Raw genomic sequence first — 12,157 nt, 5'->3', positions numbered from 1 at the left:
GCTTAGCGTTCGGATATGAAGATTCCTTTCTCTGTAAACCGACTCTGTACAACCCTACACTACTAGGGAAAACCCTAGCAGTAGCGCGTGTTTAAAGCCTATCAGTAGCGCGGGGTGCGACGCTACTAGTAAGGCGCTACAGCTAAAGGTTAGCAGTAGCGTGGTCGAAGATTCCTTTCTCTGTAAACCGACTCTGTACAACCCTACACTACTAGGGAAAACCCTAGCAGTAGCGCGTGTTTAAAGCCTATCAGTAGCGCGGGGCGCGACGCTACTAGTAAGGCGCTACAGCTAAAGGTTAGCAGTAGCGTGGTTTGGACCACGCTACTGCTATGACGACTTAGTAGCAGCGCTTTTTTCTATGAGCGCTACTGGTAATTAGTAGTAGCGCTTCTCCTAGAACGCACTACTACCATTATTCCGTATTTCTTTTTTATTTCATGTTGTATTCATACACCTTTATACAAGTTTTCATACCGCGGCAATTTAGAGAATGATTTTACATCATAATGAGTTATTACATCACTGGGAGAAAGAACCGTGGACTAGTTTCAAGTGGATGGACATCCACTTTTGAAACTAATCCGCGGTTCTTTCACCCAATGATATAATATATCATCATCATCATCATCATCATCATCATCATACCATTAACAACTTATCATCATAATACGTCATTGTCATATAACACCTCCTCATGATCATCGTTTTCATCAATGAGACATCACATACAAGTTGGTCATTAGACATAATCACAACTACTAATCATCATCAACTCTCATAAACATATTGTACCTCATAGGACCTACTACATTATCTTAGGACCTACTATATTATCTTAGGTAAAATAGCATAAAACAAGATAGCCCCTGACTCTCCATTATGGAGAATGGAGATTATCCTGTCTCCAATTCTTGCCTTTCGCACAATGTTGCTTCCAAGAACCTCCTTACGACTGTCCACACATTTTTTCCATTCTTTGATTATCATGAGTTCACCGGTTTTAGAAATCCGGTATGGACAGGTGAGATTCGTAGGACGACCTGGCTGTATGTTCAAAACATCAAGGCGGCCATTCTGATACATCAAATGAGGCACACAATCCATCGGGATTTTCTGTCGAAAAACATAGTAATAACTTCGTAGTTAGCAATGTAGTTCAGTTTTAGAAGTATGCAAAAGATGCACGGATGTCGTAATAGTAAAAAATCTTACCAGGATATCTCCATGGAAGTTATCGTGGTTCAACACGTGCACTAGTGGCACGTATTGACCATAATTTGGAGGAGCTCGATAAAAGGCATTGTAATTCTCAAGATCAGTACAATATGCGACCAGATGACTTTTCTCCTGATAAGTTAACTCAGAGCCATCGGTGTAGTTGGTTCTGTCTACCATCTTCCGCACATTCTTTGAAGAATGAAAGTAAGCTATCAATGGAAATAAGTTGTCAACTATTTTGAAATAAACAATATAAATTACTTAATAACTATGTTTGAGAAGCTCACATAGGGGAAGAATTGGAAGCGTATCAACAAGGACGCAAATGTCCAAATTGTCTTCGGCGGTGTCAGGATCACCAAGATCCATGGTGACAAGCATACCCTCATAAAAATCATACATCTCGCAAAGTGCTTCCCAATTCTTGCAACCAAAATGGGTTACGCTCTCAGAATTGTACAAATTTACTTCAAAATCCATACCATGATGGGTCCTTAGGTGAATTTTCTTTCTTTCCATACTTTCATGGTCTTCAAAACCCATCCTCTCCAAGACATAGCGTCTTGCATAGCATGGGATAAGCTAGTCGAATTACACGTTGAAATAGTTGAAGTCGTGCTTAATTACGAAAAAAACACTTGTCATTGTTGCGTACCGTTTCAACATCGAAGGTCCTCGAGCTTAATGCTGAAGCGCCGATCTTCGTCCAGGTCAAGGAACCTGTCGCACATACCTCGGTCGTCGTGGCACAAGTCGCACTCCCCCGGGAGACTTTCGTCGTCTGAGTACGACATTTCCTATGTTCATAATTCAAATATTAAATTTGTACAATTAAATATATGTACACAAAAACTAAATTAGAACATTATTATTCATCACGGGTTGACTATCGGTCTGTCGAGTCTTTTCTTGAAAACTCTCAGCTCACGTGGTGTATATATTCGACCGTCGGTGATGGTAGCTCCTCCTTTCGTTCCCGAGTGCATTACACCAAATTGTCTAGCACACGGGAATGAAAGAGAAGCTACCCCCACGACAACAGTCGGGATTCTTCGTCCTCTCATATATGGTGGAAACTCTCCCTCACTGATTCTTCTCTGACATTTGCGACCGTCGGTGATGGTCGTTACTCCTCCTTCCCCTAGTGCATTACACCAAATTGTCTAGCACCCGGAGAAGAAGGAGAAACGACCCCCACGACAACAGTCGGGATTCTTCGGCCTCGACAGACTTAAAATCAACCCGAAATATCGTTTAATTATCTTTTTAGAAAATCCAGGCCACTCGATATTTCCTACATATTCTAGCACAAGTCATGCCAAAATTCACGGAAAATTCCGGCATGACCTTTGCTAAAACAGGACATATCGAGCGCCTGAAATTTGCCGGAACGGAAATTAATCAACACTCCGGCAACACATAGGCCACTCGGAGGTGTAACCTGAACATGACCGGCCACTTGGGCAACCACATATCCTATTTGAGCAACACAAGATATACATGTTTGACTGGTCTCACCTCGAGGTCGGAGGGGGTCGGTGACGGGGACGACGGCGGGGATGATGGAGGGGCTCCTTGATTTCTGCAAAAACAAAAACCCTATAAGTTATCACTAATACATCCCGAATAGTATCATACATATAACATCACTAATACAACTAAAACCGTAGCGAACGATGGGTATCGACGACGAGGATGCGGGATAGGCCTCGTCGACGTCGATGCGGGAATAATTGCTTAAACTAAAAAAATAACAACAAATGTGACATGTTCAACTAGTTCTATTAATTCAACTAGTTCTTACTAAATATAAACTTACTATAAATAGAAATAAACTAGTTCTTTCTAAAAATAAACTAGTTCAACTAGTTATATTAATCTTCTTACTAAAAATACATTAGTTCTATTAATTCAACTAGTTCTTACTAAAACTAAACTAGTTGAACTAGTTTATTAATTTACTTACTAATTATTTTAAACACTTGCTAAAAACAGTAAAAAAAACTACATTATACAATAGTAAAAATCTACAGTGAAAAACAGAAGAAAAAAAAAGAGATGGAGGGAGGAGGGGAAGGGAGGAGTAAGGAGAGAGGAGGAGGGGGCGGGCGGAGGAGGAGGGAGGGGCAGGGGGAGGAGGGGGAGGGGGCTGCCGGATGAGGAAGATGGAGGGGTGGAGGGGGAGGGGGCGACCGGAGGAGGGGGAGGGAGATGGGCGGTGGGAGGAGGGCGGCTGGAGGAGGAGGGGGTGGAGGGAGGAGGGAGTACCTCGGCGAGGAGCAGCGCGGCGGCGGCGGACGACGGTAGGGTTCGGCGCGGGCGAGAGCGAGTGAGAGGGAGTGAGTGTGAGAGGGTGAACCGCTCCAGCAGGATAAGGTAAGTAAGTAGTAGCGCGTTTCAGAGAAACGCGTTACTGCTACGGGCCGTAGCAGTAGCGCTGGTCAGTGGTACGCGCTACTGCTAAGTGGGGCTAGCCATCTGCGCCCAGTACAAATATAGCAGCAGCGCTGTTTCGCCGAACGCGCTACTGCTAAAGTAGTAGCAGTAGCGCGGTTTATTTAAAAAAGCTACTACTAAGTAGCAGCAGCGCCCTGTTTTGTCCAGCGCTACTGCTAAGATGCTGTGTATAAGGTTTTCCCTAATAGTGCTAGGTCCCTCCGGTGTCTATATAAACCGGTGGGTTTAGTCCGTAGGGGCGATCATAATCATACAAGCTAGACATCTAGGGTTTAGCCATTACGATCTCGAGGTAGATCAACTCTTGTAAACCTCATACTCATCCAAGATAATCAAGTAGGAAGTAGGGTATTACCTCCATCAAGAGGGCCCGAACCTGGGTAAATATTGTGTCCCTGTCTCTTGTTACCTTCGATTCTCAGACGCACAGTTCGGGACTCCCTATCCGAGATCTGCCGGTTTTGACACCGACAACCACCATCTTTTCTGAATTAATTTAGTCATAAAAACATAATAAAAGAAAGCTTTTGCCATTCGGGTGTTCAGGGATTTAACTTCAACAACTTGATGGACGTAAGAAAGCTATTGAAACGACTTGTTTGTACTTATATCCTAATCAGAAGAGTGGACTAGTAGCCACATGAACTGGGAAGGACCTAATGGGCAGCCAGCATCAACACAGCATCATCTACACATCAAAACGGAGATATAACCCAGAGAAATGTTCAGCTAATAAGCTGACGAGCAACTAGCCCGGTGTAAGCTTTGCACAATCAACAAGCACTGTGGTGCATCTTCACCCACACAAATATATTTTCTGTTAATACAAGAGTAGTAACACAACTAAGAAGAAAATGATTAAATCACATTATAGTTAGCAAGAAAGATGTTTTGCCGTGTCACTATCATACCAGCAGCTTAAGCTAGCATTTGTAAAAAAAAAAAAAAGGCAAGCAGGTTAAGGGATTGTGGTGCATACGAAAACTTCAGAATGTCGCCACCATTTTCCTCTCTGGAGATAGTTTCGAATGCTAGCTTAAGCTGCCCTCACTTCTTGAGCATTTAACTTCTCATTTCCAAGACAACCTTTAACAGAATGTTGTAGTTTGTCTGGTCAAAGTTGTTGCTCTGTCTTCTGTGGTGACACCGGTCCTCTCGTTCAGCTTTGAGCGGCAAAACAGAGTGCCAGAACGTTTCAAAAAATATATACAGAGTGCCAGCCAACCAGCCCGCTTGTTGTTTCTCTCAATCAGAGCACAAAATTTATCAAGCACTCTGCACCGAGTAACAGTCAAACAACTGGAAAGAAACCGTAGTACAGCCCCACACCGCACATACTGAAGACTGAAGAGCGTCATAACTTTTTAACTGAACTGGCGATCAACTACTACCTCTGTAACTAAATATAAGACGATTTTAGGTGTCAAAAAAAACTAAATATAAGACGATTTTTTAGTTCAGTTATTTTGCCTCTGCGAGTCCACACGCTACCCTGTCTACTTGAACCTAGAAGTAACAGCAGGCAAAATCTGCAAGAGCACAGGGCCCTCCGAATATTCCTTGACTATACCGCTAACATTTGTACAACATAAGCCTTATCTTCTTCTGTTTCAAGAAAACATGCTTGATGCATGTTATCTCTACTCCTAATGGACGAATTGGTTGAATAGTCCCCCTACTTTTGTCTGGGTTTTTTTCGACTGGTTTTTTTTCGTCCGGTTTTTTCCATCAAATTACCCCCACCCCCACGCCCACCCACCGAACCCCACCCACGCACGTAGCCAAAGAAACAGCACCCTGCCGCCGATCAGGATCGCCCTGACGCCGATCCCCATACCCCGCTGCCGATCAGATCTGCGCAGCCGTGCACTCCACAGCGCCGCCGCCACGGAACGACTCGACAGGGCCACCCCCACGCCCACCCACGGAACCCCACCCACGCACGTAGCCAAAGAAACAACACCCTGCCGCCGATCAGGATCGCCCTAACGCCGATCCCCATACCCCGCTGCCGATCAGATCTGCGCAGCCGTCGTGCGATCTGCGCACTCCACAGCGCCGCCGCCGCGGAACGACTCGACAGGGCCGCCGCCACGTTTCTGGATCGCTGGCAGTTTCTAAATCGCGGGGCGCCGCGGAACGTGCGATCGGCGACGCTGTACGGTTTCAACCCCAGGTATGAACACACAGGTTTTCTTTCTTTGTTACGTCTACGTGTATAGATCAGGGCGATCCTGATGGACTCGTGGTCAATACTTCCGTGACCTAAAACGCATCATATTAGTGTACAAAGGATCGCCCTCAATTTAGATAACATGAAAAATACTTTTAGTACTGAATTGGTTATCCTTCCTGCAGAAAATATTAACAGTCACTGAAACAGTACAACATAGTTGCATCAATCAACACCACAACTTCATGTGCCCACGATATTTGTGGTTCAGAGCAGTCCTTGAGAGTAGTTTGCGAATCAATTACGGAGAAGGATTCTAGAGTGATTTTCACTGGATTTTGACTGGATTCCAAAGTAATGAAACAATTCTCGGAAAGAATCGGCGAAGTAGAACTTGTGAGGTTTCATTATGTCCCTCCAAACAACCTTGATGGACATCCTTGTAAGAATAGCACAACCACATATGAATCAATTAACACAGCAATGGGAAGATAAAGAATTATTCTGAATAGCAAAGAATAGGTAAGTTCGCATGAAAGTAGGTTACCTTTCTAAATTCTGAACCTGTACAATAGCAAGCTGCGCTTGTGATCTTCGACGGCCTTCATCTGCCTGCAGTCAGATGAACAGGACATCTTAGCATCTTGAATTCTTAACATGTATCCAGCAGAGTCAGTTCACAAAAAAAGAAAAGTAGCAAAGTCTGTTCGACATGACTTTCTATTTTCATATATATAGCAAGACTCATAAATCTGTAACAACCTGCCCTTATGGACTGAATTTCTGTACAATGGGAACGGGCCTTTAGTAATGTTGGTATTTCATGTGATCTGCTTGCAGAGTCAGTTTACAAGTTTTTGCGTGATACCTGATTCTGTTGGACATGTCTTTTTTTAGTAGTTACATATGGGGACTCCACACAGCAAGCCAGCGGAACAGACGACTTCATCACATGTACCTCCAGGTATATGTTCACCTATAAATTGTGCTACACAAGTCAAACATATATATGTTCAACTATATATGTGTTGCAGGCCCGATGGAGGGGACAAGTGTTGACGACTCTAACGAAGGGATTATACCCGTAGCCGATGATGTTGACAAAATTTACCCACGTAGTCCAGGTATAAGGTTTATTTTTATCCTTTTTAGTTGAAAAATCATACCTAACAGACTTGGGCACACCCGATTCTAATGTATCAACATATTTACTTCTAGGATTCCATATTACTCCCTCCGAACGGATGATACTTGAGACCGATGGTGATAGCACATATGATACTCCAGGTATATATCTACCTCCTTGTATATGTTCAGCTACATATTTTGGTATACATGTCGAACACCATCACAGGAGATGTTGCAGGCCCGATGGAGGGGCCAAATGGTGACGACTCTAATGAAGGGGTTATACCTGGAGCCGACAATGTTCACAAGAATTACCCAAGTAGTCCAGGTACTAAGGCTGTGCATATATACTGAGATTGCTTTTATGCTTTTTATGTGATAAATCAAACCTAACAGACTTGGGCAGAACCGATTCTAAAAGATCAAGCGTGTGACTTGTAGGAGTCCACTCACTCGGACAGGACGATACTTGAACAGGCCGATTGTGAAAGGACATATGTTCATCAACCTTCCCATCTCATTTCGGGTAAGTATTATGTTGTCGAAAGGTTAAGACCATGTGCCTACAACTTTGCCTTGTTTCGGTCCAATATATTGTTATGTTAACATGATGCAGACAACCCTCCAATCTCATTCCTATATAATGTAGATTCGTTGCCAGCTCTCAGTTATCTGACAAAATAACTAGCTAGCATGCAACGTGACAGTTGGCAAGAGAGGCCGCATATATACTAAGGTTGTGCATATATACTGAGATTGCTTTTATGCTTTTTATGTGATAAATCAAACCTAAGAGACTTGGGCAGAACCGATTCTAAAAGATCAAGCGTGTGACTTGTAGGAGTCCATATTACTCACTCGGACAGGACGATACTTGAACAGGCCGATTGTGAAAGGACATATGTTCATCAACCTTCCCATCTGATTTCGGGTAAGTATTATGTTGTCGAAAGGTTAAGACCATGTTCCTACAACTTTGCCTTGTTTCGGTCCAATATATTGTTATGTTAACATGATGCAGACAACCCTCCAATCTCATTCCTATATAATGTAGATTCGTTGCCAGCTCTCAGTTATCTGACAAAATAACTAGCTAGCATGCAACGTGATAGTTGGCAAGAGAGGCTGCATATACACTAAGGCTGTGCATATATACTGAGATTGCTTTTATGCTTTTTATGTGATAAATCAAACCTAACAGACTTGGGCATAACCGATTCTAAAAGATCAAGCGTGTGACTTGTAGGAGTCCATATCACTCACTCGGACAGGACGATACTTGAACAGGCCGATTGTGAAAGGACATATGTTCATCAACCTTCCCATCTGATTTCGGGTAAGTATTATGTTGTCGAAAGGTTAAGACCATGTGCCTACAACTTTGCCTTGTTTCGGTCCAATATATTGTTATGTTAACATGATGCAGACAACCCTCCAATCTCATTCCTATATAATGTAGATTCGTTGCCAGCTCTCAGTTATCTGACAAAATAACTAGCTAGCATGCAACGTGACAGTTGGCAAGAGAGGCCACATAATGTTCCACGCCATCCTCACAGTGATATCACTAATGCAGATAAACCATCCTCTGTGGACCTTGATGAAAAAAGAGAGTTGATAAAAGCTCGGAGGCGAGCTGCTTATAGAAAGAAAAAAGAGGAGGCTACCGTCAAGCAACAAGAGGAAAATCTGTCTGCCCTTACGATGTCAGGTAAGAATGCTTTATGGGAAGGCACTGCGATGATATTATATATACTCCCTCCATTCCACAATATAATGTTAATATCATTTCACATGCAGATATGCTGAATGTGGGTGGGTTACCTCTCGATGATATCACTAATGTGTGTCAACCAACCACGGTGGACCTTGACGATAAAAAAAGAGCAACTAAAGTCTCGGAGAAGAGCTGCTTATCGAAAGAAAAAAGAGGAGGCAGCCAGCAAGCAAAAAGATGAAAATCTGACTGCCCTTACGATATCGGGTAAGGATGTTTATGTTTCAGCAATATGATGACCGTATGTATACTTTCTTAGTGAATAATGTAGGCGACATATGTTTCCTCACCCCAACCCCACGAATAATTGACCAAGAATAGAGAATAAAAATAATTGACCAATAGTTGACCACTGTGTTAACATACAATTCCTGATCATTTAGGGTTCAATTCGATATATGGCAGACATACGACTTTTGAGTACATACAGACTTTATGTATGGACACGGAGGGATTCTATAAAAAATAAACCCTATATAAAGAAGTAGCTTCAACCAGCCCTGTTACCTCTCGGTGAACAATGAAGACCCTAAACCCTCCGGGCAGATATGCAAAATGTTCCCATGTTACCTCTCGATGATACCAACCCAACTACATCATTGTTTAACCTGACCGTGCAGATATATAAATTAAGCGTTTGTGTAGTACATGAAATCTTCTTGAACAATGAAGACCCTAAACCCTCCGTGCAGATATGCAAAATGTTCCCCTGCTACCTCTTGGTGATATCACTAATGGGTGTCAACCATTCTCGGTGGACCTTGACGAGAAAAAAGAGCAAATAAAGGCTCGGAGGAGAGCTGCTTATCGAAAGAAAAAAGAGGAGGCAGCCAGCAAGCAACTAGATGAAAAACAGCCTGATAAAGAACACAAGGGTGACTTAACAGACGAGCAAATTGAGCAGAGAAACGCGCGGAGGCGAGCAAGTTATCGGAAAAAAGTGGGTGACGGAACGATCGATCTTCAAGAAAAAAATCAGAAGTTGCAAGAATGGCGCGTGCAACACCCTAAAACCATGACTGAGGATGAAAGGGGGGAGTCAAGTGCAAAGAGAAAGGCAAAGTATTCTGCAAAGAAAAACATGCCATGTGCTGAATCGATCGCAATGCCACGTCCAGATCTAACTAGCACATTTGTCCAACCCTCACACACATTGTCCGACTCTCACACTTTCAGCCCTCACGCAACAATTCGATAGTGAACAAATAGATCATGCTCCTACGGTCAATGCGGCCCCCACATACATTCGCAACACCGAAACCGATGGTACATATCCTATCAACCATCATCTTTCATCATGTAATCATTCATGAGATATAAATAATGATGTATAGTGTTGTAGGTGCATACCTAAGCAGAACCTTCGATGATAGTGCTGTAGATGGCGACCTCATCGAGAGGTATGTGCACCTAAAAAATGCCGACCAGCAAACCAGTGATCCGGTAACAATAGCGGATAATGGAGCGGATAATGAGGAGAGAGCGAGCTTGCAAGGGTGGTATGGTGGCAAAGAAGCGTCAACAGAAAATTGTCAAGCAAAAAAAATGTACGCAAGTTCCGCATGGTGAGAGGAATGTTCTACGCGATCGACGTAATGAAAAGTTTGCAGGTAGGGTGATGACCCCAACCGTCAGGTCCATCTCCATACCGAAAATGAGCTCAACTGGACAACCTACCGTAGTGGAAGCACACGGTGCCTCGACCTCATCTAGCACGCCGGAGTACACGATCAGAAGTGAAGGTAAAACTCCCATCCTTACTCTCCTTGCGTCCCTTGAGACGGAACCCTCATTTATTGGTTTCGCACCTGAGCAGACGACATGGACGCTTACCTTAGTCGTCTCATGAATGATAATGTCAACCCTGATAGCCTCTTTGACGACGAGTATTACCTGTTTGCTGGTGAAGGTATGTACACCCACTTGAGCAACATCCACCCGTTTGAAATATCACACTAATTATAAACACTGTTTGCAGGCTCAGATCCTGATGACATGGAGCACGACGAATTGGAAGACTCAAGTCACAATACCTATGTCGACCATGATCCATTGGACTATGTCTACTCAAACCTCCCAGACCACACACACATCCTGAAGCACGCCGCAAATTGCGATCACTGCAAGGCCAAGAAGTTTGTGTCTGAGGCCCCGGGATTCTGCTGTCGCAGTGGGCAGATCCAGCTGAAGCAACCGGAGCCCGTCCCGGAGCTAATGAGGCTTTGGTCTAGCATGGATGCGGACTCAAGGCATTTTCGGGAGAACATACGGTTCTTCAACGGCCACTTCTCCTTCACAACCCTCGGCGTCAGCCTTGATGAAAGCTACACAAACATGAAGTCTGGGGTGTACACGTTCCGGGCGCACGGCACCATCTACCACAGCGTTCATTCCTTCGGGCCAACATCACGTCCAGATCATCTACAGTTGTACTTCTACGACGACGACCCAGGCCTAACCCATCGCAAGGCTGCCACCGAGCAATTAGACCAAGATGTCGTCAGAAAGTTAGTGGACATACTCAGGGAAAACCCGTACTCCCAGCAGTTTAGGAGTTTGGGTGTGCACAGGGACAACCTCGATGATTACAGGATAGATCTCAACACTGACCAGAGACTAGACCAACGGAAGTATAATAGACCTCTGTCATCTGAGGTCGCTGCAATTTGGGTGGAGGGCACTGACCTAGCAAAGAGGTTCGATCGTAGAATTACACTTTGCGGGAATGACAACCAGAGGCACAGTATACATGTGACGGCTGGCTCATATGACCCTCTCTCTTACCCACTCTTCTACCCAAGGGGGGAGCTCGGTTGGCACCCGAAACTTCCTAAACGTGATGTCCCTTGGCCAGTTGTGCAACAACCAAGAGGTAGAGGTGATGATGATGATGAGGAGGATGCAGGTAAGCCTTATGCATATTCTGTCGTTTAGATGAATTGTATACTTCTCATATGAATCCTAATGCCTACGTTACTCATCCATGTGCAGAGGGGAATAGCAGGTTATGCGTCTCGGTGAGAGACTACTATTGTTACATGCTCCAGACACGACCTGGGATATTCAATCCCATACTCTGTGGAGCACGATTGCTCCAGCAATGGGGGGTGGACATGTACATCAAGATTGAGAGTTGTAGGTTGAAATGGTACAGGAAGAACCAGACAAAGATCCGTGCCGACCTGTATAAAGTAGTTGTTGATGCAATTACATCCGGGGAGACCCGGGCAAGCGCTGTTGGAGTAAGGATAGTGCTACCTGGAACGTACCCAGGTGGCGACCGCAACATGAAGCGGAGGCATATGGATGCCATGGCAATTGTCCATACCTACGGGAAGCCTGACATCTTCTTGACCATGACCTGCAACCCTAACTAGGAAGAGATAACGAATGAGTTGTTT

The 12,157-nt window shown here is 44.1% G+C and overlaps 1 protein-coding gene across 1 annotated transcript; it reads left to right on the top strand.

Moving 5' to 3' along the window:
* The first annotated feature begins 10,577 nt into the window (after positions 1 to 10,577).
* On the top strand, positions 10,578 to 12,133 carry LOC120968664 (uncharacterized). The gene is made up of 4 exons (XM_073504477.1): positions 10,578 to 10,665; positions 10,735 to 11,499; positions 11,611 to 11,661; positions 11,748 to 12,133. The coding sequence occupies exons 1-4, from the start codon at positions 10,578 to 10,580 to the stop codon at positions 12,131 to 12,133; spliced, it is 1,290 nt and encodes a 429-aa protein (XP_073360578.1).
* The last annotated feature ends 24 nt before the right edge of the window (positions 12,134 to 12,157 follow it).

The sequence above is a fragment of the Aegilops tauschii genome, chromosome 7 (genome assembly GCF_002575655.3).
Source record: "Aegilops tauschii subsp. strangulata cultivar AL8/78 chromosome 7, Aet v6.0, whole genome shotgun sequence".
NCBI classification, from domain to species: domain Eukaryota; kingdom Viridiplantae; phylum Streptophyta; class Magnoliopsida; order Poales; family Poaceae; genus Aegilops; species Aegilops tauschii.
Note: the sequence above shows the minus strand (reverse complement) of the source record. Positions and strands in the feature narration are given on the sequence as shown.

Bases quoted from the DNA above. Each gene is read 5' to 3' on its own strand.
- LOC120968664 (XM_073504477.1), top strand. From the start codon at position 10,578: ATGGACGCTTACCTTAGTCGTCTCATGAATGATAATGTCAACCCTGAT. The intron at 10,666-10,734 runs GTATGTACACCC...CACTGTTTGCAG, and splicing joins TTACCTGTTTGCTGGTGAAG to GCTCAGATCCTGATGACATG. The intron at 11,500-11,610 runs GTATACATGTGA...TCCCTTGGCCAG, and splicing joins GAATGACAACCAGAGGCACA to TTGTGCAACAACCAAGAGGT.